Raw genomic sequence first — 22969 nt, 5'->3', positions numbered from 1 at the left:
TTGGCTCTTACAAGACTGACCAGAGATTAAGAACAAAAATGTGTGTGTGTGTGTGTGCAGATAATCCTCAAGTTACGAACCATTCATTTAACGACCAAAGTTACCAAGGCACTGAAAAAAGTGATTTATGACTGTTCATACTTACAACTGTTGCAGTAAGCTCATGGTCACATGTTCAAAATTTAGCATGTGTTAATTTATTATTTTATTATTTTATTTATTCGACTTCTATGCCGCCCAATCCTGAAGGAATCAGGGCGGCTTACAAAACAGTATAATACAATTACAAAAAGATACAAAGCACTAAAAAGAAATTGAATATAATATCCAAAACTAAAACCCCGTAATAAAACCCATTTATTATTTAAAAAACCAGCCATAATCGCATGCATACACCATTCATACAGTTTGGCCATTAAAGATGTACAATTCATGGCCCCCAGGCCTGCCAGCAAACCAGGTCTTCGTGGCCTTATGGAAGGCCAGTAGGGTAGGAGCAGTACAGATATCGGGAGGTAGTTGGTATGTATGTATGCATGTTTTGATTTCATTTGTTTGCCTGCCCATTTAACATGCATGACCTTGGCAGTTAGCAATTAAACAAAATAAACACAGGATAAAACATCAGTATAATAGAATAGCTGCCAAGGACAATCATTATCCCACATTCAAATCAGCCACAAAATTGCTCCCTCCTCCTTCATTGCCAGGCCCCAGTTAAATGGCAACGCCAGTGTTGGTCATCACCTATAAAGCCCTTCATGGCACCGGACCAGGGTATCTACGAGACCGCCTTCTGCTGCACGAATCCCAGCGACCAGTTAGGTCCCACAGAGTTGGTCTCTTCCGGGTCCCGTCAATTAAACAATGTCGTTTGGCGGGACCCAGACGAAGAGCCTTCTCTGTGGCAGCTCCGTCCCTCTGGAATCAGCTCCCTCCAGAGATTAGAACTGCCCCCACCCTCCTTGCCTTTCGTAAACTCTTTAAAACCCACCTCTGTCGTCAAGCGTGGGGGAACTGAAACATCTCCCCCTACCTATGTAGTTATTTGTGTATGATATGACTGTACAGTATGTATGTATTTATATATATTGGGGTTTCTTGTTTTTTAGACTTTTTAAATGTATTATTGTCATTTTAGAGTTTAACTATTAGATTTGTCATTATATATTGTTTTTATCATTGCTGAGCTTCCAGTTTCTGGCATGCACATGCGCACAAATCACCTGGTCTTTCAGTTTTTGGCATGCACGCACACATGAAAACCAAGTGACCAGCATGCATACACGTGCCAGAAATCGGAAGCTCAGCTTCCTGGCCCACACATGTGCCCCAGGGAGCTTCTCTTTCAGTTTCTGGCACTCCTGCACAAGGGAAGACCATCTGGAACCCAGAAGACTAACGAGCAATGGCTGGTGTGCCCGGAGAGATGGCTTTGCATGCCACTTCCGGCAGGTGTGCCATAGGTTCACCATCACTGCTTTAGGAGGAGCTAGGAGTTCAATAGAATATAATTTAAATATAATTTAGGAGTAAACTATTCTGAAAGATCAGATTTTTAAATTATCTAGATTATACAATCATTTCTAAGAAGAAGCTTGTAAGATTTTAAAAAATGGCTGTTATGTATACTTTCATTGTAGAGTTCAGCCAATAACTGCATTCATATGTTCTTTGATTTATTGATGACACCCTATTACAGTAGATGTGTTAGGCAATTAGCAAGCATATGGTCCATCTCTGTTTAATCTGACAGTTAATTTATTAGATTCATAATGCTTGGTTTATTATTACATTTGTTTTAGATAAAATTTTCATCCCACATATTTAATTCTATTTAATCCTCTGATCTTTCTAGCATAGATCTTTGCCAACTTGGTAACCTCCAGACGAGTCTGCGGAGAGGGGGGGCATACAAATAATAATAATAATAATAATAATAATAATAATAATAACAACAACAACAACAACAACAACAACAACAACAACTTGTTAGGACTGTGATTCCCAGATTTTTGTAGTACAAGACATATTTTTAAATCATAGGTGTTTGATCGCTGTTCCATGTTTTATTGGACTGTTCTTAAATTTCTGGTTGTAGGGAATTAATAAAGTTACTGTATTTTTTGGATTTTAAGATTCACTTTTTTGTTTCCCAAAAGGGGGTGAAAATGTTTTGTGCAACATATAGACAATGTTGCTGAAGCTCCACCATCCGCTACCAGCTTTTGGCCTCAACATGCCCTGTTTTCAGGCCTTTCCCAGCCCATTTGGGGACTTTTTCTGGCCCTTTTTGAAGACTTTTCTGATCTGTTTTGAAGCTTTTTTCAGGCCATTTTTTTTAAAAAAAGTCTCAAAAATGGGTCAGAAAAAGCCTCAAAAATGGACCAGGAAAAAACTCAAAAATGGACCAGGAAAAACCTCAAAATTGGGCTGGAAAAAAAGTCTTGAAAAGGGCCCAGAAAAAGCCTCCAAAAACAGCCTAGAAAAGCTTTGAAAAGGAGCTGGAAAAAAAAACCTGGGCAGGGAAAAGGCTGGAAAAGGCCCAAAGAAAGGCCTGAAAATGTTTGAGAAGAGTTCCCTTTCCTTTTGTTTCAGCTCTGGATGATTTGTCCTGGTCATGTGAATGAGAGTTATGTATGCATCCTTCTCTATACTTCAACACACACATACACACACACACACACACGGGCACACACACACACACACACACACACACACACACACGGCTATGTTGGTAAAGGCAGTGGAAAGAATTCCAGAAAACATGCTCTATGTTCTTTGTATTTTTAACACTTTTAATAATAAATACAGCATAGAAATAGTCCTAGTCAAGACATGCAAAATTCTGTAAAATACTCTGAATGTTCGCATAGCAGAGGAAAGAATTCAAAATAAATACACAAGCATTCTTGCAAATACAGTATCTATTTCAGTATTAGGTATGCCTATCTTTCTGTGTTGTTTTCTGATTAAAATGATTTATCTAAAATGCAAAATATTCTGAAATATTATTTACCTAGTCTTATAGTAAAATTCTGAAACTTGCCCTTGATTTTCTTTGCAAAGGAATCCATTTTAGGTCATTGAATGAATCCACCTGACATTTCTTTATTAGGATCTAGCTTGCATAACAGCTATACTTGGGTTTAAACCAAGTGAATGCAATTCTTCTAATGAAGAAGTACATGAATGAGCACATGAATTCTGCTGAATGAGCACATGAATTCAGAGATAAAGGGCTTGGGTTATCTACTTTCAGACTTGTATATATTCAGAAGAAGATTCAGTGAGCTCTTATATCCTAGTTGCTTTCTTCTTTAACCTAGTTACTTCTTCTTAAACAATAACCAAAGAGTGCTTAAACAATAACCAAAGAGGCCAATAGTAATTTGGGATAAGAGAAATATTTTTTCTCCCAACTAAGGGTTTCTTTGTAACTTATACTCTTGAAAATATGCTACTGTTATTACCATACCGGACAACTGCCTAATAATTTCTTGGTGACAAGTACAAATTTGATACTTAAGTTTTAAAAAAAATATTTCTAACAAACTGTTTTTTGAATAAGCTGTAATCAATTTAAACCCACTTTTATAGACTTTTTATTAGACCATTTTGCATTAGAGGTTCCCTGAACAGGGATTTCAATTATCTTATCAACAACTGCCACCTAGCACTAAGTATGAGAAACTCAAAGCAAGCTGTTGAGATGCAGAGCATGTGAGAAAAAATAGCATCTGTTTCTGTGGCTTTAAACTGCAGAAGGCATAATGGGGGAGGTGTGTTGACAATGAGCCATCAACTGCTTAAAGCATCTTCATTGTAATGTGCAATAAAGATCCTTATCTAACAATGCCTTATTGAGTGTCTGGGTAACTTCAGCTGAATTCAGCTGAATTCAGGCAGGAGTATCCTGATAGCAAGAAGCAACTGACTCATTCATTGGACTACTCATTGGACTATTCACTTTTTAAATCTTTTAAACAAATTATTTTCTCCTATCAATTTGAAAAAAAGGTAGATCCTCAGCTGCTGCTACCTAGCATGGCTCAAATAAAACATCTAAAATCATTATTAGAAGCTGTAGTCCTTGACTTATAACAGCTTGTTTAAGAACCATTCAAAGTTTGAATGGCCCTGAAAAAAAATGACTTAAGACCATTTTTCACTCATGTAGGTCACATGATTTACATATGGATGCTTGACAACTGACTCACAGTTGTGACAGTTACAGTATCTCGGAGTCATGTTATTCCCCTTTTGCGACCTGACAAGCAAAGTCAATGGGGAGACCAGATTCACATAACAACCGTATTACTAATTTAACAACTGCAGTGATTCATTTAACAACTATGGCAAGAAAAGTTGTAACATGGGGGCAAAACTCACTTAACAAATTTATCACTTAACAACATAAATTTTAGAGTCAATTGTCATAAGTTGAGGACTACTTATACAACATACTATTAATATGAGGAACAGATGGAATTCTTTCTGGATGGAATACCATCCAGATCTAGGACCCCCCCCCCCGCCAAATAAATCTTTTACACACTAGTTTGGATCTCAAATATGTTGGGTTGGAGTAAGGGTAAGCAAAGTCGGCTCTTCTGTGACTTGTGGACAGCAACTCACAGAATTCCTGAGCCAACCATGCTAGCTCAGGAATCCTGGGAGTTCAAGTCCACATGTCATAGAAGAGCCAACTTTGCCTACCCCTGGGTTAGAGTATAGCAGGGATTGAGGCCAAAGGCAAAAATAATCATCCAAATTAATGGATAAAGTAAAGTAAAACAGCAAAGGTTTCCCCTGCCACTCTTGCCAATTCTGGGTGGGTGGTGGTGGTGGTGCTCATCTCCAATTCTCAGCTGAAGAGCCAGCAATGACCCACAATACTTCCATGATCTTGTGGCCAGCATGACTGTGCTGAAAGAGCCTGGAACGCTAGTGTGTGAAAAACTGAGCTCCCGTTACTCGCGCCAGCTCCTTCAAGTCTAGCAATTTGAAAGCATGTAACTGCGGTTAGATAGACAGATACCACTAATTCCAGGTGGGAAGGTAACTTAATGGATACCCTGGATGAAAAGGCAATTCCTAAGTATGAGGGCCACTTGTCTTTCCAGTTCTTAATATCCGGCTATCCAAAACATTAAGAAAAGGGTTTTTAATCAGTGCTGTTCTGGAGCAACTCAATTTAAGTCGACTGTGTTAAACTCATTTTGGACAGAGTTCAGCCAAGATAGTAAGTGAACATATGACTTAGATTCTGTAACGGAAAAGGAATTTGACATTAATGTTACTTAAAGAAAATGCGGGAGAAAGAAGGTAATGATTTCATTCCATTTACCTAATCCCTAGTTCGGTATTATGCCATATTTTAATTACATCTTGACAAGATTTGTTTTGCTGTCCATTGTAAGAATCGAAAACTGCAGGACAAGGTGGGAGAAGAGAAACAACTTCTTGTCTAATTGCTTAGCTTGATATTTAATACCAGCAGTGTACGATAGGTGAAACATGATACATGATGCTATCTTTTTAATAAAATAATTTGTCACTTTGCATTAGCTTAGTCTTTCTAGGATAATACTTGTTTTCACTTTGCAGATCCACCCCTTCAATTAAAATGTTCCTTGGGGCCTTTTTTATTTCCGAAACAATGTCAAGTCAAACTGAAAAGAAAATTGATGTCTGAGAGAATTAATAGTGTCAGTTGATCACCTATTTCCTTTTAAAAGCATTCTTTAAACTCAGTAGGGACATAGAAACATCCGTAGACATAGTTATAGGCTTCCAATTTGTCTCTTGCAGAGAAGATTACCACGAAGATGGGTTTTGCCAGCCTTACAGGGGAATTGCCTGTGCGCGAATCATTGGAAACAGGACTATTTATGTGGACTCCCTTCAAATGCAAGGGGAAATTGAAAACCGAATTACTGGTAAGTCAGTTCTACCTCTCTTCATATGAGGGAATATTGTATTTCATGCATAAACCTAAATCCAATTTTAACACCATTATAAATGGAAATGAAGCCAGGCAATTTTTGGAAGAAATTGATGCAATGTTGCTTTCTTATAATGTAGTATTATTTTTCAGTGGGCCCCAATTTGATAATCCTTTTTGAGAATTAGGGCTGTACTTTTTAGAAAAAGTTAAAAAAAAACCTTTTTAGTAAAATAAATTGTATTTACTTAATGGCTGCATAACATTGTAGGACATTTATAGTTGGGTGGGATGAGTGAAGAAATGAATGATACATCTACTTCATCTTTTACTATGTCTGAAAAAAGGGGGAAAAAGTATTTCTAAAAAGTGTACGATCTACAAGTGATATTTTGGCTATATGAACCCTATGACATTATAACTTTTATAAAGAAGAGATTTTTCTTACCCTGTTAGTTTCCACTCTCATGCATAAGGAATGTAAATGACATTCCTTAATATTTATAGATATTCAAATTAGAACATTAATTCTCTTTCTTTGTTCATAGTCTGATTGCTATTTTCAGAGTTGTAAATTTTAAGCAAGGATACTTGATTTTTGTAAAGGATTTTTGCCTTAGTTAGATGATACTTTGATGCTATCTCTTTTGTTAAACGCTTAATGGAATATAATCATTTCCTGTTTAGAGCTTGTTATATGCATTCCCAACATGCATTCGGTGGATTACCTTTCAACTGTTGTGATGGTTATATGATATCAAATGCTTTTTATATGAATATATTTATATCTATGTGCTTGCAAAGGGGGTTACATAGAGTGGAATAAATGAGCGTGATATTTCGGCCTTCCTATCTGATTTTTCCAGTTTTAAGTTCATATCATCTTGGCCTTGAATCTGTTTTCTGAGGTAGAATGGGGCATTGTCTCCACAACACTGTGTGTAAATGTTATTGCATTTCTCTTCTTATTTATGGACTTTATGTGTAGTACAAAAATTCGTATAATACACATTTCCTGCAAGTAGTTCTCTATACATTTATTCTGTATTCTGTATGTGGCCTTTATGTACACCTTTTTTATATCTAAGTATTAAGTAATGTAATTCCCCCCAAAATAAAAGTATAACCATATAATGTTGTGGGTTATTACCCAAAGGCTGCTATTTTATGATAATTCTTGAGGCTTTATGAATGCCAGAGCTCCAAGTATCACATATAGTGCGCTGTGATCCATAAACATGTGCTGATAATTATGTTAGTTTTACAGATGCCACAACTAAATTATTTCTATCAGGATAAAAGTTTGCTGTTTACATTTTTTAAAAATTTTAATTACCGTAAGTATAATTATATTGTGAGCTTTTTTTTCTAGTAATAGATTAGAGTCACAAAGGAGAGCTGAAAATTAAAACACTAGTTTTTTTTTTTTTTAAAGGCTAGATTTCCTCTCTACCTGAAAGTTGTAGTAGTGATTCTGTGAGAGAGGTTCTTTTTCCTTTCAGTCCAGGAGACCAGAATATTCTAAACCTTTATTTTTACACAATGTTACTATATGGTTTCCATTGGTTTTTTTACATTGCGAGTATATTCCGTCGTGGCTCTCTCTCTCTCTGGAACATCGTTCCCCCAGATATTAGAATGGCCCCCACTCTAAAACTCTTCCAGAAGGTGATGAAAACCTGGTTCTGCCGGTGGGCCTGAGAAACCTAGAGAGGGATGGAACCCATTAAATGGCTTGTGTGATCTGCTGTCGCTGGGGTAGGAGGTGATTTTGTTTTATTGTACTATATTAATTTATTTGATTCTTTTTTGTTTGTTTTTATTGTTTTAAATGTGGTTTTATATTTGGTAAACCACCTTGAGTCGCCATGAGCAAATAGGCCGCTATATAAATCCAATAAATAAAGAAATATTTAATGCTTATTATAATAATGATTTTATAGCAGACACACTTAGATTTATAGTTACTGTCTTTCCCACCTGCCACCCTGATTTAGGAGATGAGTTTGTAAATACCGTCATTATAGCTATATTTTGGTACTTTTCATCAAAGTTAAGTTCTTTTTTAGTAACAGATGGACTGTTTCCACTAAATTTCCATTCTTATGCAGCTCTCGGTGTCAGCTACTCCACCTCTGGGATAAATTTTCAGGAAAAATGGAATGGTAAATCAACAAAGCTGCATACACGAGAAGCCTATAATCTAAGGAGGTTTTATGTCTGTTATAAAGAAACAAAATATAGGCCTTAAATCATTGCCATTGCAGGTTCCATTGATAAACAGATGAACAATCTTTGCAATAAAAAGTTAGTGCTATATAGGCACAGAAATATCAGTTCATTATACGTATCTCTTTGGATATATAAAATCTTCCTCAAGTGGAATCGGGGAAATTTCTCAAAAACATTTTTGTATGAAGGGGAAAATTATCATAAATGAATGTATTCCATTCCCTAATTTCCTTCTTGGTTAGCCCAGTGAGATATATAATTCTGAGAATGGAAATTAGTGACATCTACTGTCCAAATAGGAAAATTAGCTAAAAGATATTATGTTGAACCTGATGGTATTAAAACCTTTCAGTGGGTGAGTGAAACAGTTCTAATAGCTTTTGGAAACACAAATATAGTTACAATTGTACACCCATTTCTTTTCTCCGTTTCTACTTTGCTACTTAAGGCTGAAGCTTCCTTTACTCCTTTGTAGTTCAAAACTTTGTACCTGGTGATAAGACGGTATCTTTTTATCATCCAAACTTGTAGAATTCACTTGTATAATATTTCTCTGAGGACTCAAACTAGTCAACTCAGCTTCTGAGGGTTCCTACATGAGGGTTCCTACATGCACATGAATTACGCATTGATTCCTACATATGGCCAACAATCATTGGGGCTGAATGAAGGCCCAACACTTACAGTCACAAAATTGTTTGTCAATTTCCTTTATCTGGCAAAAAAACCAAAGTTGATACACAGTTTCTCATGAATCAAATTGTCTGACAGAACATTTTTATCCTGTGGTGTGTTTGCATGTGCATGAAAGAAACAGGAGTTCATTATTTTCACCTGTGTTGGCTTTTTCTTTACATTCATTTTAAAAGACTGTTTTGCTCAATAATGTGTCATCACTGATTAAAGTGAGTTCAGTAGTCCATTATGCCTTTTTAGCTCAGATTACAGGAACCATCAGCAACCACCTAATTATTTTGCATGTGCTCATTTTAAATTAAAAATTCATTACAGAGAATGCTAATTAAGGCAACTTAAGTACTAACAACAATTGCCTTTATTTTAGCAAAGTAATACATTCAGGATTTTTTAAATTCAACTGTTAGTTTATTTGAAACATGCCCCAAAGTTTTCAGACTTTTATGGAGAAGTAGTATTTATGCAGAAATATTGAAAATTGAAAAGGGTTCACAGATGTTTAAGCACCAGAATACATCCGGAACCGCCTTCTACCGCACGAATGCCAGCGGCCGATAAGGTCCCACAGAGTTGGCCTTCTCTGGGTCCCATCGACCAAACAATGTCATTTGGCGGGCCCCAGGGGAAGAGCCTTCTCTGTGGCAGCCCCGGCCCTCTGGAATCAACTCCCCCCAGAGATTAGAACGGCCCCCACCCTCCTTGTCTTTCGCAAATTACTCAAGACCCACCTTTGTCGCCAGGCATGGGGGAGTTAGGATATTCCTTCCCCTAGGCCATTACAAGTTATGTATGGTATGTTTGTGTGTATGTTTGGTTTTTATAATAAGGGTTTTTAGTTGTTTTATTAAATTGGATTGTTACATGTTGTTTTTTATCATTGTTGTTAGCCGCCCCGAGTCTGCGGAGAGGGGCGGCATACAAATCCAATAAATAATAATAATAATATTCATGAAAACTCAAATAACAAATACCAATACCTGTTGCTGAGACAGAGTAGGAGGCAAAGTATGTCAGTATTCAAGACTCTGGCTTTAAAATATGAATTAATGTTAACTATAATCAAGCTGAATAATACCCATCCCTTCTTAGCAAAATGCCATGGCCACCCAGTGATATGTGTTTTAGAGTCAAAAATGCATCTTTAATACTTATCCAATATAGTAATGAAAATAAGCGATTTAATTTTAGATAGAGCTAAGTATGATTTAGTCCTAAAACTTGCAAGAACCCAGCTACAAAACATATGAAGTGACATTACAGAAATGCATGCTTTGAATAAACACATTGTGCTTTTATCTTATGACTCAATGAGCACAGTTCATTCCAACACATTTTGGATTAGACGAGTACTTACATGTGGGATTCTCAGGCAGGTTTGAGCCTCTTTTTTTTCCAATTAGTAGAATACTGTAAGTCTCTTCTTTTGTAATTCAAATCAGTGAAAAGCTGTATAATAGAAACTTACAGTAGGTGATTTGTGAACTATCAATGGGCCCTGGTATATTGCCAAGTTTTTGGAATGAATAGATCAATACCGATTTCCTGGGAAGTCAAATTTATGTAACAGACATGTAATCTGATAATAAATTTCCTCCTCCCCATTACTTGGGAGGCAAGGCTAAGAATTTTGAGAGGGTTTAGCCAATTCCTCAGTTCTAGAATGATGCTACAAAAACAAAGACAAAAGACTTAACAAATTTAAAAATATGTGAGAAAACTATATAAAGTTTGTGCTAATTATGTACGAAGCCCTGAAATATTTCCTCATCTCGATTCTGACTGAGTTGGCTGGATGCTAGAAAATTGATCTTCACAGTTAGTACCCATATTCCATTTTCCTTCTGCAGAATCTTGTTAACCTTATGTGTCAAAATATATAAAGACTTTGGACAGTGCATTTGATTTCTGTTGCAGATAGATTTTTATTAATGCCCTTAGCAATTTGGCTTGAAGTCATTTCAAATATATAAAAAGCAGTAGTAATGTACTGATGTTCAGTTATTATAGAAACTTGATTATGGAGACTTAATGGATCTTGATTTTTGGCTTCTCTGTCTTTTCAGCTGCATTTACTATGATTGGCACATCCACCCATTTATCTGATCAGTGTTCCCAGTTTGCCATCCCATCTTTTTGCCACTTTGTATTTCCACTGTGTGATGAGCATTCCCGGATACCTAAGCCTAGAGAGCTCTGTCGTGATGAGTGCGAAGTTCTAGAGAACGATCTCTGTCGGCAGGAGTACAACATTGCTAGATCCAATCCTCTCATTCTGATGCAGCTCCAGCCACCTAAATGCGAAGACTTGCCACTGCCTGGTTCTCTGGAGGCTGCCAACTGTATAAAAATTGGAATTCCTGTAGAACGGCTCAATAGATGTAAGTTATTGTCACATTTCCTTATTGCTTTTCTATTTGTTTAATGCGGAAATGGGGAACAATGGCCCCCTTTATGACTTGTGGATTTCAACTCCCAGAATTCCTGAGCCAGCAGGGGAGTTGAAATCCATAAGTCATAAAAGGGCCAGAGATGCCAACTTCTGGTTTAATGCAAACTTAGTGTGGATTTTTCATCAGAGTGCCATTTCTGAATGTATGTATTTGCCAAAATGTAACGTATTTCAATATTTTGCCTTTCGACTGCTTGGAATTAGCTTGGAGCAAGGATACAATGACGAGAGAGAGGAATAGCCCAGGTGAAATCTTTTCCCCAGCTTCTCATCTATACAGTGTAAAGGAATATTGCCAGAAACATGGAGAGGGTGCCTCAAGCACCTGACCAGTTGCCAGACCTCCCTGAAAGCAAGGAATGCCCTTCTTTGAGCTAACTGCTTTAAGTTGTGCCTGCATCAGAATAGAACCCTCCAAACACAGTGCAGTGAGAGTATAATTTTTCACTGTTTTTAAACACTCAAGATGTTAAGACTGCAATGAAATAAATTCGGTGGAGAAAATGGAGATAAACTTTTGCAACCAGACGAGATACAATATACAAATAAAAATGGTACTTGGTAGTACAGTGTTCCCTCGATTTTCGTGGGGGATGTGTTCCGAGACCGTCCGCGAAAGTCGAATTTCTGCAAAGTAGAGATGCGGAAGTAAATAGAAACATAGAAGACTGACGGCAGAAAAAGACCACATGGTCCATCTAGTCTGCCCTTATACTATTTCCTGTATTTTATCTTACAATTGATATATGTTTATCCCAGGCATGCTTAAATTCAGGTACTGTGGATTTACCAACCATGTCTGCTAAAAGTTTGTTCCAAGGATCTACTACTCTTTCAGTAAAATAATATTTTCTCATGTTGCTTTTGATCTTTCCCCCAACTAACTTCAGATTGTGTCCCCTTCTTCTTGTGTTCACTTTCCTATTAAAAACACTTCCCTCCTGAACCTTATTTAACCCTTTAACATATTTAAATGTTTCGATCATGTCCCCCCTTTTCCTTCTGTCCTCCAGACCAGTGTTTTTCAACCAGTGTGCCGCGGCACACTAGTGTGCCGCGAGACATGGTCAGGTGTGCCACGAAGCTCAGCAAGAGAGAGAAAGAGAGAGAGAGAAAGAAAGCAAAAGAGAGAGAGAAAGAAAGCAAGAGAGAGAGAAAGAAAGCAAGAGAGAGAGAAAGAGAGAGAAAGAAAGCAAGAGAGAGAAAGAAAGCAAGAGAGAGAGAAAGAGAGAGAAAGAAAGCAAGAGAGAGAGAAAGAAAGCAAGAGAGAGAGAAAGAGAGAGAGAAAGTAAGAGAGGCAGGAAAGGAGGAGAGATAGAAAGAGAGGAAGGAAGGAAGGAAGAGAGAAAGAAAGCAAAAGAGAGAGAGAAAGAAAGCAAGAGAGGCAGGGAAGGAGGGACAGATAGAAAGAGAGCAAAAAAGAGGAAGGAAGGAAGAGAGAAAGAGGGATGGAGAGAGAGAGGAAGGAAGAAAGAGAGAGAAAGAGGGAGAGAAATAGAGCGAAAGGGAGGAAGAGAGAGAGAGATTTTTTTTGTCCAAACTTTTCTTTAGCCCCCTACCCCACCCCTCCGCTCAATGTGCCCCATGATTTTGTATATGTAAGAAATGTGCCGCAGCTCAAAAAAGGTTGAAAATCATTGCTCCAGACTATACAGATTGAGTTCATTAAGTCTTTCCTGATACGTTTTATGCTTAAGACTTTCCACCATTCTTGTAGCCCGTCTTTGGACCCGTTCAAATACACCATTTTTGGCTATGGACAGTATCACAAGCCATCCCTTAACACTTTAAACCCCTAAATTACCATTTCCCATTCCCTTAACAACAATTTACTCACCATTATTACTGGTATTCACCATTGAATAAGACACTTAGTAATCCTGATATTTATAAACATAATTATTTATTAACAATAATTGCTATTTATTTGCAAAAAATATTAGTTTGGCGATGATGTATGATGTCATCGGGTGGGAAAAACCGTGGTATAGAAAAAAACCCGCGAAGTATTTTTAATTAATATTTTTTGAAAAACCGTGGTGTAGGCTATTCGCGAAGTTCAAACCCACGAAAATTGAGGGAACACTGTAATACATTTGCAAGAGAAAGCTCTAACAGGAAGAGAGCAAAAAAGAAGCATGAAACTAAATGGGAAGGGAGGGAGGAAGACAGCTTCAAGATGGTGAATCCAGTAGAATACTTTGAGCAAGTCAAGTAGTTGAGACAGAGCAGTGTTGACATGAGTGTGCTAGTTAATTTATGGACTTTTCCTTAGGCATAAAGCTTATCTGAAATCATCCTTCCTGGCTAGGTTACCCTAGCTTATTTTTGCAGGCTTGATTGTTGTTGTTTTTCTAATTTTAGAAAAAGCAGCTGATCTTATCTCAAACCAAAGGAAGGAATATTGTAGAGCAGAAGCTTTATTGTATATGTAGCACATTATATATGTAGCAAACATATCTATATATAACTCTACACATTGAGCGTTAGAAAGAGCGGTGTGGTGGCCTATAGGTGGAGCTCATGCCTCATAATCAGGAGGCTGTGAGTTTGATCCTAGGCAGAGACAGATATTTCTCTCTCTGGGCACACTGAGAACATATCTGATGGAAACAATTCCGCATTGACAAAAGGAAGGGCATCTGGCCAGTAGACACTCAGCTCCATTCAGTTGTCCAGACTCCACCCTACAAGGAATTAGGGGGTCGTTAAAAAGAGGATTTTACATTGTATGTAGCAAAAAATGCAGAGAGAGAGAGAGTGAGAGAGAGAATGGGAACATTTCTTATTGTTTTATCTGTCTCTTGTTAAATCAACTTCTCTTTTGCAGATCACCAGTGTTACAATGGCTCTGGTGCTGATTATAGAGGAACTGTTAGTGTCACAAAGTCAGGCCACAATTGTCAGTATTGGGATTCCCAACATCCTCATCCCCATGACTTCACAAGTACAGAGTTTTCCGAGCTTGGAGGTGGGCATGCTTATTGCCGCAATCCTGGAAGCCAAATGGAAGGACCTTGGTGTTTTACTCAGAACAAAAACGTACGCATGGAACTGTGTGAAGTACCTGCATGTAGTATGTATTACCATTTTTTTTTACCATTACTGGAATAAAATTAATTCAAGGGTGAATTATTCTTGCTTTGTGTGATGTGCAAAAAATGCTTTTTGTTGCTGTTTTTAGAAATGAAATCAATTCTTTTCCTAGCAATGTGTAACACATATATATTCATTGACACTGACGCTAAGAGACCTGGCAGGTGACCTGGCAACACCTGATTTTTTCCAAGTCTTTGGAAATTTTGCCTGATTTTTCCAAGTCTTTAATCTCTATCTCCTTTAAATAAAATTGTGTATATTTATTAAAGGAGGTAGAGACTGAAGACTTGGGAAAAATCAGGCAAATTTGTCATGTGGGGCAGTGATGTTGTCCAATAATTCTTCTGGACTAATGTAGCAGTTATTCATCTCTGCCACTGATATTTCTTTATTGACATAAAAAGTTTGGCTGCATTTCTGCCCAGTGGATAAGGCTATTTAATCCAAGTTTTGCATTCTAATCCAGGGACAAATATTAAAGTTTTTTTTTAAAAAAATGTGGGGACTAAACATGGCTACAATCAGTAGTGGGCCACTAGCCAGTATGCCTAATTGGGCTCGTCTCCAGGCTCTAAAGCAGTGAAGGGCTACCAAAACTTTTACTACCACACTCCGGGTATGGCTTATGCAGGAGCCCTGCATTTTCTTCAACATCTTTCAGTGCAAATTTGGTGCTCTGGGGTGGAGCTTCATTTTCGCTACCCCATTGCATCCCCCCCTCCCCCTGTCCGGGCAGCAGCCCACCCCTGCTCTGGAAGTACTATGAGTTCAAGTGGAAAGCAAAAAACCTCGCCGGAACATGGGCGCACCTGAGTCTCCATGCCCAGTTTTGCTACCTGCATGGGTGCAGAAGCATAATTCAGCTCGAACTCACGGTACGTCCAGAGCTGCGGAGACAACCCAATTAGGTGTACCAGCTAGCAGCCCACCACTGGCTATGATGCCTTTAAGATGTGTGGGAGGTAATACAATTAAGTTACATTGATATAGTTGCTCATCTTGGAAATACAGAACTTACAGCCACGTCTTTGCATTTTTTATTTATATATGGTTTGGAAGGATGAGTATGCTTTGGCTGCTGTCCTTTAGCATAAGGGCACTATATATGTTATGCAGGCAATGGTAAGATTTTATGTTTTTTAAATTTCTGCTAGTTTTTATTAAAATGAATTTCTGGCCCTAAACTAAAAATAGATGGAGATGGTAGAATATGAGGTTGTAGACACTTATATTGAAATAGTCTCTTACACTGAATGTTTTAAGTTTTTCACTGAGCCACGAATGGGTTTCTAGGACTATGGAGAGATTAAATTATGATGTAATATTATTTCCAAATGCGATCAGGACTGATTCTTTGTACTGTGACTTTTAAAAGATTCTTTGTGTGATGTGCAAAAACAATAATAATATGCATTTAGTGGGGTTTTTTTTCATATTTATTGCACAAAAACGTGGAACAATAGGAAAGTCCTGTCAGCTGCCATTGGTTTATTTTGATGCTGAACTAGACTATCAGATCTTTGGGAATAATAATAATTTAAAAAATGGGAATGAGGTCATGGCTTCATTGACACATTCATTATGACTAAAATCAATTTATTGTTTTGAACTTTGCTTTAATTACATTTTCTTTTTTACGTCCTCTTTGCTGTTTTCTAAAAGAACAGGATATAAATATTAAAGTTGATGTGGGTCAAATAAAATTGTACCACTGTAAATGAATATTTATTTGAATGCTGGGTTTGCTCTAGCCTAAAATCCACTTAATTTTGCGAGAGTATAGCCACATATCTCCTCAAAATCTTCAACTGCTTTTCATTCACTTTTTGCCTCCACCCATTCTTCTCTCTATCCTTCTTTACTTTCTGTTTTCCCTTCCACGTGCTGGTATTGTACAGTCCAAGACAAGGAGCAATTATTCCCTTCCCTTTTTCTCGGGAAAAGACACTCCGTGCAGAAAAAATAAAATGTAAAATCAGAGTTTTAAAAGGCCATTTAGATCATCAAATCCAAATCCCTACTCAGTGTAGAAGGCCAAGACATTCACTGGAGGGAATCTCTCCAGTTCTTAAGGTAATTGAGCTTCACTGTCAGACTGTTTTAACCAATAAAATGTTTTCTTAAGGTTTGGTTTTCATTCTGCACAACGAGATGATGGAGAACAGATCAGAGTTTGTTCCTGTTTTCTCCAAGCACAGTATGCCTTCTGTTTTAGAGGAAGATGGTGAAAGGAAGCAGTTATTTTCTTTTCAGTGCAGAAATGAAAAGAGGGAGTGGAATCAGGTCTAATTGGAAAGCAGAGAAGAGAACAAGTGCTCCTTCATTTTAAGTGAAGGAAAGACTAGGAGAGGGGGTACAACTCCATCCTACTGTTCAGTGGTGGGATTAAAAAAAAAATTCATCTGCCAGTTCTATGGGCATGATATAGTGGGCATGATGTGTCTTGGTAGAGAAGGATACTCCAAAATCTGAATTTCCACTCCACTCCTGGGAGATGGATACTGTAAAATCTCCATTTCCTCCCCCCCCCCAATAATTATTATTATGTCAATACAACACAGCAAATGAGATCACTATGCTGGATTTCGTATTTCACCACCAGTCGGGTGCTTCCCGAGCACCTAGGACTGCGTGATGTAGTGGCGAATTATGTTTGCCGATCCCAGTCAAGCTGCCTTTTGCAATTGACAGATGGAGATTTTGTCAATTCCGATGTTTTTCAAATGTCCGCTGAGATCCTTTGGCACTGCGCCCAGCGTGCCAAGTACCATTGGGACCACTTTCACTGGCTTATGCCAGAGTAGTTGCAGCTCGATTTTTAGATCTTCGTATTTCACTAATTTCTTTAGCTGCTTCTCCTCAATTCTGCTGTCCCCTGGGATTGTGATGTCGATGATCCATACTTTCTTTTTCTCCACAATCAGGATGTCTGGTGTGTTATGCTTCAGAATTCGGTCAGTCTGAATTAAAGTATATGACTTGGTAACAGAAGCAGAGGTGGTATTCAATTGGTTCTGAGATGGAAATTTTGACTTTGGAGAATGGAAATACCACCTCTGACTGGCCCCATCCCTGATCAATTTGCTGTCTCCTGAGTCCAATAATAATATTAATAATAATAATAATAATTATTATTATTATTATTATTATTATTATTATTATTATTATTATTATTATTATTATTGGACTCAGGAGACAGCAAATTGATCAGGGATGGGGCCAGGCAGAGGTGGTATTTCCATTCTCCAAAGTCAAAATTTCCATCTCAGAACCAGTTGAATACCACCTCTGCTTCTGTTACCAAGTCATATACTTTAATTCGGAAAGACCGTTTGTCTCATAAGAAAGTTTCATTTCCGATTCCTGCTGTCTTTCCAACATCTATTTACTTCGACAGGTTGACCCACAAATCTAAGCTAAAGATTAGATCTTAGATTTTGGGTTTGTGTGTGATATTATTTATTATTATTTATTTGATTTTTATGCCGCCCTTCTCCTTAGACTCAGGGCGGCTTACAACATGTTAACAATAGCACTTTTTAAACAGAGCTAGGCTATTGCCCCCACAATCCGGGTCCTCATTTTACCCACCTTGGAAGGATGGAAGGCTGAGTCAACTTTGAGCCGGTGATGAGATTTGAACCCCTGACCTTCAGATCTACAAGTCAGCTTCAGTGGCCTGCAGTACAGCACTCTACCTGCTACGCCACCCCGGCTCATAGATAGAGATAAAACCTCTTTCTTTTCTAGCCTTTTCTACTTTTTAATTAGTGTTTTTGCTCTTCTTGTATCCCGTTTTGCTTTTTAATGATTGTACTCCATATTTCTTATGGACATTCCCTCCTTATGCAGATTTATGACTGCAATGGTTTGATTTGATTTGATCTAATACTTTCACAGGGGATCAGTTTTGGATGCTTTTCCACCGTGAAATCTATGAGCAAAAAAAATCATGTGTGCATCATAATCTTACAATAAACCACTTGACCCCAAGAAAGATCTGTGTGACTTAATGATAAGCTTTGGGGACACGATCCATATAGATAGTGTTGAAATTCATACTAATCGTTCAATCCCCTGCATTTTATTTAAGATAAGCTCTTTGTGTCCACTGTGGATTACATCGCATAGATATGTATACATTTATATTATAGACAGTCCTCAATGAAGTGAATTTTGCCCCATTTTACACCCTTCCTTGGCACACTTGTTAAGTGAATCACTGCGGTTATTAAATCAGTAACAGAGTTGTTAAGTGAATATGGCTTTCCCATTGACTTGGCTTGATGTAGATTGCAGATGGCGACCACATGACCCTGGGAGATTCCCAACTGTCATAAACACATGCCATTGCCCAAGCATCCAAATTCTGATCACATGACCATGGGCATGCTGCAGTGTTTGTAAGTGTGAAAAAGTGTCATAAGTCAGTTTTTTAGTGCTATTGTAACTTTGGGAGGTTATTGAACAGATGCTTGTAAGTTGAGGACTACCTCTACATATTGCCATGAGCTATACATTGTCTCTAGCCTGTGACTTTAAAATTATTTGTATTGCTTTTGAACACACAATCCTTTTTAATCTAACAGGCCCACGTGACAGCAGCAAAATGGGAATCCTCTACATCCTGGTTCCAAGCATAGCCATCCCTTTAGTTATTGCCTGCCTTTTCTTCCTGGTCTGCATGTGCAGAAACAAGCAGAAGGCGTCTGCCACCACTCCACAGCGTCGTCAGCTGATGGCCTCTCCCAGCCAAGATATGGAAATGCCTCTCATTAATCAGCACAAACAGGTATGCGTGCAGTATGCACAGGTTATTTTACAACATAAACATAGCATTTACTATTAATTAATTCTGGAGTCTTCTGATTTGACATTTTAATTGGAAATTTCTTCACCGTATCCAACCTTCCAATATGTTCTTCTTCCAGCATGTATTCATTTCTCAGTTGTTTGACTTCAGACCCGATGCAGAAATATTGCCAAGGTAGTAAAAGCCCTTGAAACGGATTTTGTGCATTTAAGCAGGGTAATATAAATGTGACCAAAGCCTTTAATTTTAACTAGGATTTTTATTGCTGATTTGCTGCTTTGGGTTTTTAATATAGTCAGCCATCTTATCCCATTACCTTTTTTTTTACTTCCAGAATAAACTAAAAGAAATCAGCCTTTCGACTGTGAGATTCATGGAGGAGCTGGGTGAAGACAAGTTTGGAAAGGTTTATAAGGGTCACCTGTTTGGCACAGCTCCAGGGGAGCAAACACAAACCGTTGCCCTCAAAACACTCAAGGATAAAGCTGACCTAACTCTCCGAGAAGAATTTAAGCATGAAGCAATGATGAGATCAAGATTACAGCATCCCAATATAGTTTGTTTACTGGGAATAGTGACCAAAGAACAACCCATGAGCATGATTTTTAGTTATTGTGCTCATAGTGATCTTCATGAATTTCTTGTGATGAGATCTCCACACTCTGATGTTGGTAGCACCGATGATGATAAGACAGTGAAATCAACATTGGAGCCAGCTGATTTTTTTCACATTGTAACTCAGATAGCATCAGGAATGGAATATCTCTCAAGCCACCATGTGGTCCACAAAGATTTGGCCACCAGAAACGTGCTTGTGTTTGATAAACTCAGTGTGAAAATATCTGACTTAGGTCTTTTCAGGGAAGTTTATTCTGCTGATTATTATAAACTAATGGGAAATAATCCTCTTCCTATTCGATGGATGTCCCCTGAAGCAATCATGTACGGCAAAGTTTCAGTTGATTCAGACATCTGGTCTTATGGCGTAGTGCTGTGGGAGATTTTCAGCTATGGCTTGCAGCCTTACTGTGGCTATTCCAATCAAGATGTCATTGAAATGATTAGAAATAGGCAGGTTTTGCCATGTCCAGATGACTGTCCTGCATGGATGTACTCACTGATGCTAGAATGTTGGAGTGAGTTTCCCAATAGAAGACCAAGATTCAAAGATATCCACAACAGATTGAGAACATGGGGAAACCTATCGAATTACAACAGTTCTGCACAAACATCTGGGGCAAGCAACACTACACAAACCAGTTCCCTCAGTACAAGTCCTGTTAGTAATGTCAGCAATACCAGGTATGTTGGGCCAAAGCAGAAAACTCAAGCATTCTCTCAGCCACAGTTCATACCAATGAAGGGACAAATAAGACCAATGGTGCCACCTCCTCAACTCTACATTCCTGTCAATGGTTACCAACCAATGCCAGCTTATGGAGCATATTTGCCCAATTTTTATCCTGTCCAAATCCCTATGCAGATGGCTCCTCAACATGTAGCTCCTCAGATGATTCCAAAACCAGCTTCCCATCATAGTGGAAGTGGTTCCACTAGTACAGGATATGTAACAACTGCCCCCTCCAATACTTCCATGGCTGACCGAGCTGCTCTCCTGACTGAAGGAGTAGAAGAGATACATAATGGGACAGAAGACATTGCTCAGAATCTGGTCCAGGAAGAGGAGGGAGAAGGAGGCTCTGTGCCCGAAACAGAATTATTGGGTGATAATGACACTCTTCAGATGGACAACACCGAATTTCAGTCAGAACCTTAAGGCCGTTGCCTTGTCACAGCGACAAATCAGGACTTGTTTTTAGTTTGCTGAACACTGTCGTTCTTCTGATTTATACAATCAGTGTTTTACTTCAGACTCCTGTCTACAACTGCTAACCCCAAATCTACATAAAGGCAGCAGTATTGAACACATCGTTTTGATGGATTATTTTTTCAGAATAAATTTGCATACATAATGTAGAACAGTTATTTTAAAATCTAGGGTTGATTACAGCTCTTGCAGGGAGACTGCTTTTATAAAATACTGTTGCTGTGCAACATATAGTAGAAATACATTGCACCTCGTATATATTTGAACTCTGATTGTATTTTTAATGAATCCTGGTTAAATTGATAACCAAGCAAGTAGCTGACATGGAACTGGTCTGCATGTGAAGAGATGGCCAAAATGTTTCTTTAAAAAAAAAAACAGGTTTATCTTGCTGATACATTAAACTTTCAAAAGAATTATTAAGAAATAGGTAAAGTACAGGTAAAAGCAGAATGACAAACAGTTTTTCTCAATGACCTATCCTTTCATAAAGAAATCTAATCATTATTTTTTATAATTAAATGGAAATTTGACCTGATTTAATATCGTATTTTTTGGAGTAGAAGACAGTCCCGATTATAAGACGCACCGATCTTTTGCGGGGATGAAAACAAGAAAAATATCTGCCTCCCAGCAATTTGCCTCCTTGCAGCAAACAGCCTATTTCAACTTCAGCACAGCCTGATTAGCACAAGGGGGGGGATCTGCCCCTGCCTCCCAGCAATTTGCCTCCTTGCAGCAAACAGCCTGTTTCAGCTTCAGCACAGCCTGATTAGCACAAGAAAAAAAAAATCTGTCTCTGCGCAAATAGGCAATGGCAATCCCTGCAGCCTGAAACAGCTGATGGTTGGGAGGCCATCCAAATCAGCTGTTTGTATTAACCTGTGCTGAAGCTGAAATTAAAACAGGCTGTTTGCTGCAAAGGAGGCATATTTCTGGCAGGCAAAAGCTGGGGGTCGGTGGGTGGGCAGGGCTACATACAATGTATAAGAAGCACCCAAATTTTTACCCTGTTTTTTTTTTTTCGGGGGGAGTGTGTCTTATGCTCTGAAAAATATGATATATTTTGCTCCCCAAACAAATGATAGGCATAAGCTATGTTGGAAGTTAGGGACTTCCCAGGTTTGACTATAAGATGGGCGGTTATATAAATGTTTTAAATAAATAAAAATAAAATATTATAACTAGTGTTGGGTGAACCCAACGAAGTTCGGGTTCGGCACCTGAACTTTTGCCATAAAAGTTCATGTTTGGTGCCGAACCCGAATTTTACCCGAACCTGAACTTGAGCAGCAGCAGCACCGCTGCAGCATCCTTTTCTATAAAAATAAACAAGGAGTTTTGCTTCCTTTTATTTTTACAGAAAAGGATGCCGCAGCGGCGCTGCAAGCAAAAAGGAGGTGGGAAATCCCATGATGGGATTCCAGGGGTGGGGCTTTGACATCATGGAGACGTCACTTCCAGGCCGGCTGAAACAGGGAGGAAGGAGTCTCCGTGACATCAAAGCCCCACCCCCGGAATCCCATCGTGGGATTTCCCACCTCCTTTTGCTTGTAGCGCCTCTGTGGCATCCTTTTCTATAAAAATAAAAGGAAGCAAAAGGAGGTGGGAAATCCCACGATGGGATTCCCCACTCTCCTCCCAGGCGGCGGCGTTTTGCGGTGTTCGACCGAACCTGAACCCAAACTTTGCCCAAGGAATATATAACCACATCTGGTCCTTTAAGATGGTGCTAGAGATCAGAGTGGTCAGTCAGAATTGTCAATTTATTTTATTTTAGATACTAGACATATGCACATACATTCTTCTTTTTTTTAAAAAAATAGTGATTGTAGATTCTTAACCAAAATAAGTGACTTTGTACAGAATTTTTTTGTGTGATTAATGCCTTATTGTGACATGAAT

The 22969-nt window shown here is 38.3% G+C and overlaps 1 protein-coding gene across 1 annotated transcript in view; it reads left to right on the top strand.

Moving 5' to 3' along the window:
* Positions 1-21747, top strand: part of ROR2 (receptor tyrosine kinase like orphan receptor 2) — a 123026-nt gene extending 101279 nt beyond the window's left edge. Inside the window, exons 5-9 of the mRNA XM_070736301.1 lie at positions 5815-5942; positions 10939-11253; positions 14155-14400; positions 19013-19215; positions 19571-21747. Coding sequence (XP_070592402.1) covers positions 5815-5942; positions 10939-11253; positions 14155-14400; positions 19013-19215; positions 19571-21013 — 2335 coding nt within the window. The 3' untranslated portion in view covers positions 21014-21747. The remainder of the gene's footprint in view (positions 1-5814; positions 5943-10938; positions 11254-14154; positions 14401-19012; positions 19216-19570) is intronic.
* The last annotated feature ends 1222 nt before the right edge of the window (positions 21748-22969 follow it).

This window comes from Erythrolamprus reginae, chromosome 2 (genome assembly GCF_031021105.1).
Source record: "Erythrolamprus reginae isolate rEryReg1 chromosome 2, rEryReg1.hap1, whole genome shotgun sequence".
NCBI lineage: Eukaryota > Metazoa > Chordata > Lepidosauria > Squamata > Dipsadidae > Erythrolamprus > Erythrolamprus reginae.
The sequence above is the reverse complement of the archived record's forward strand: the minus strand, read 5'-3'. Positions and strand labels throughout refer to the sequence as shown.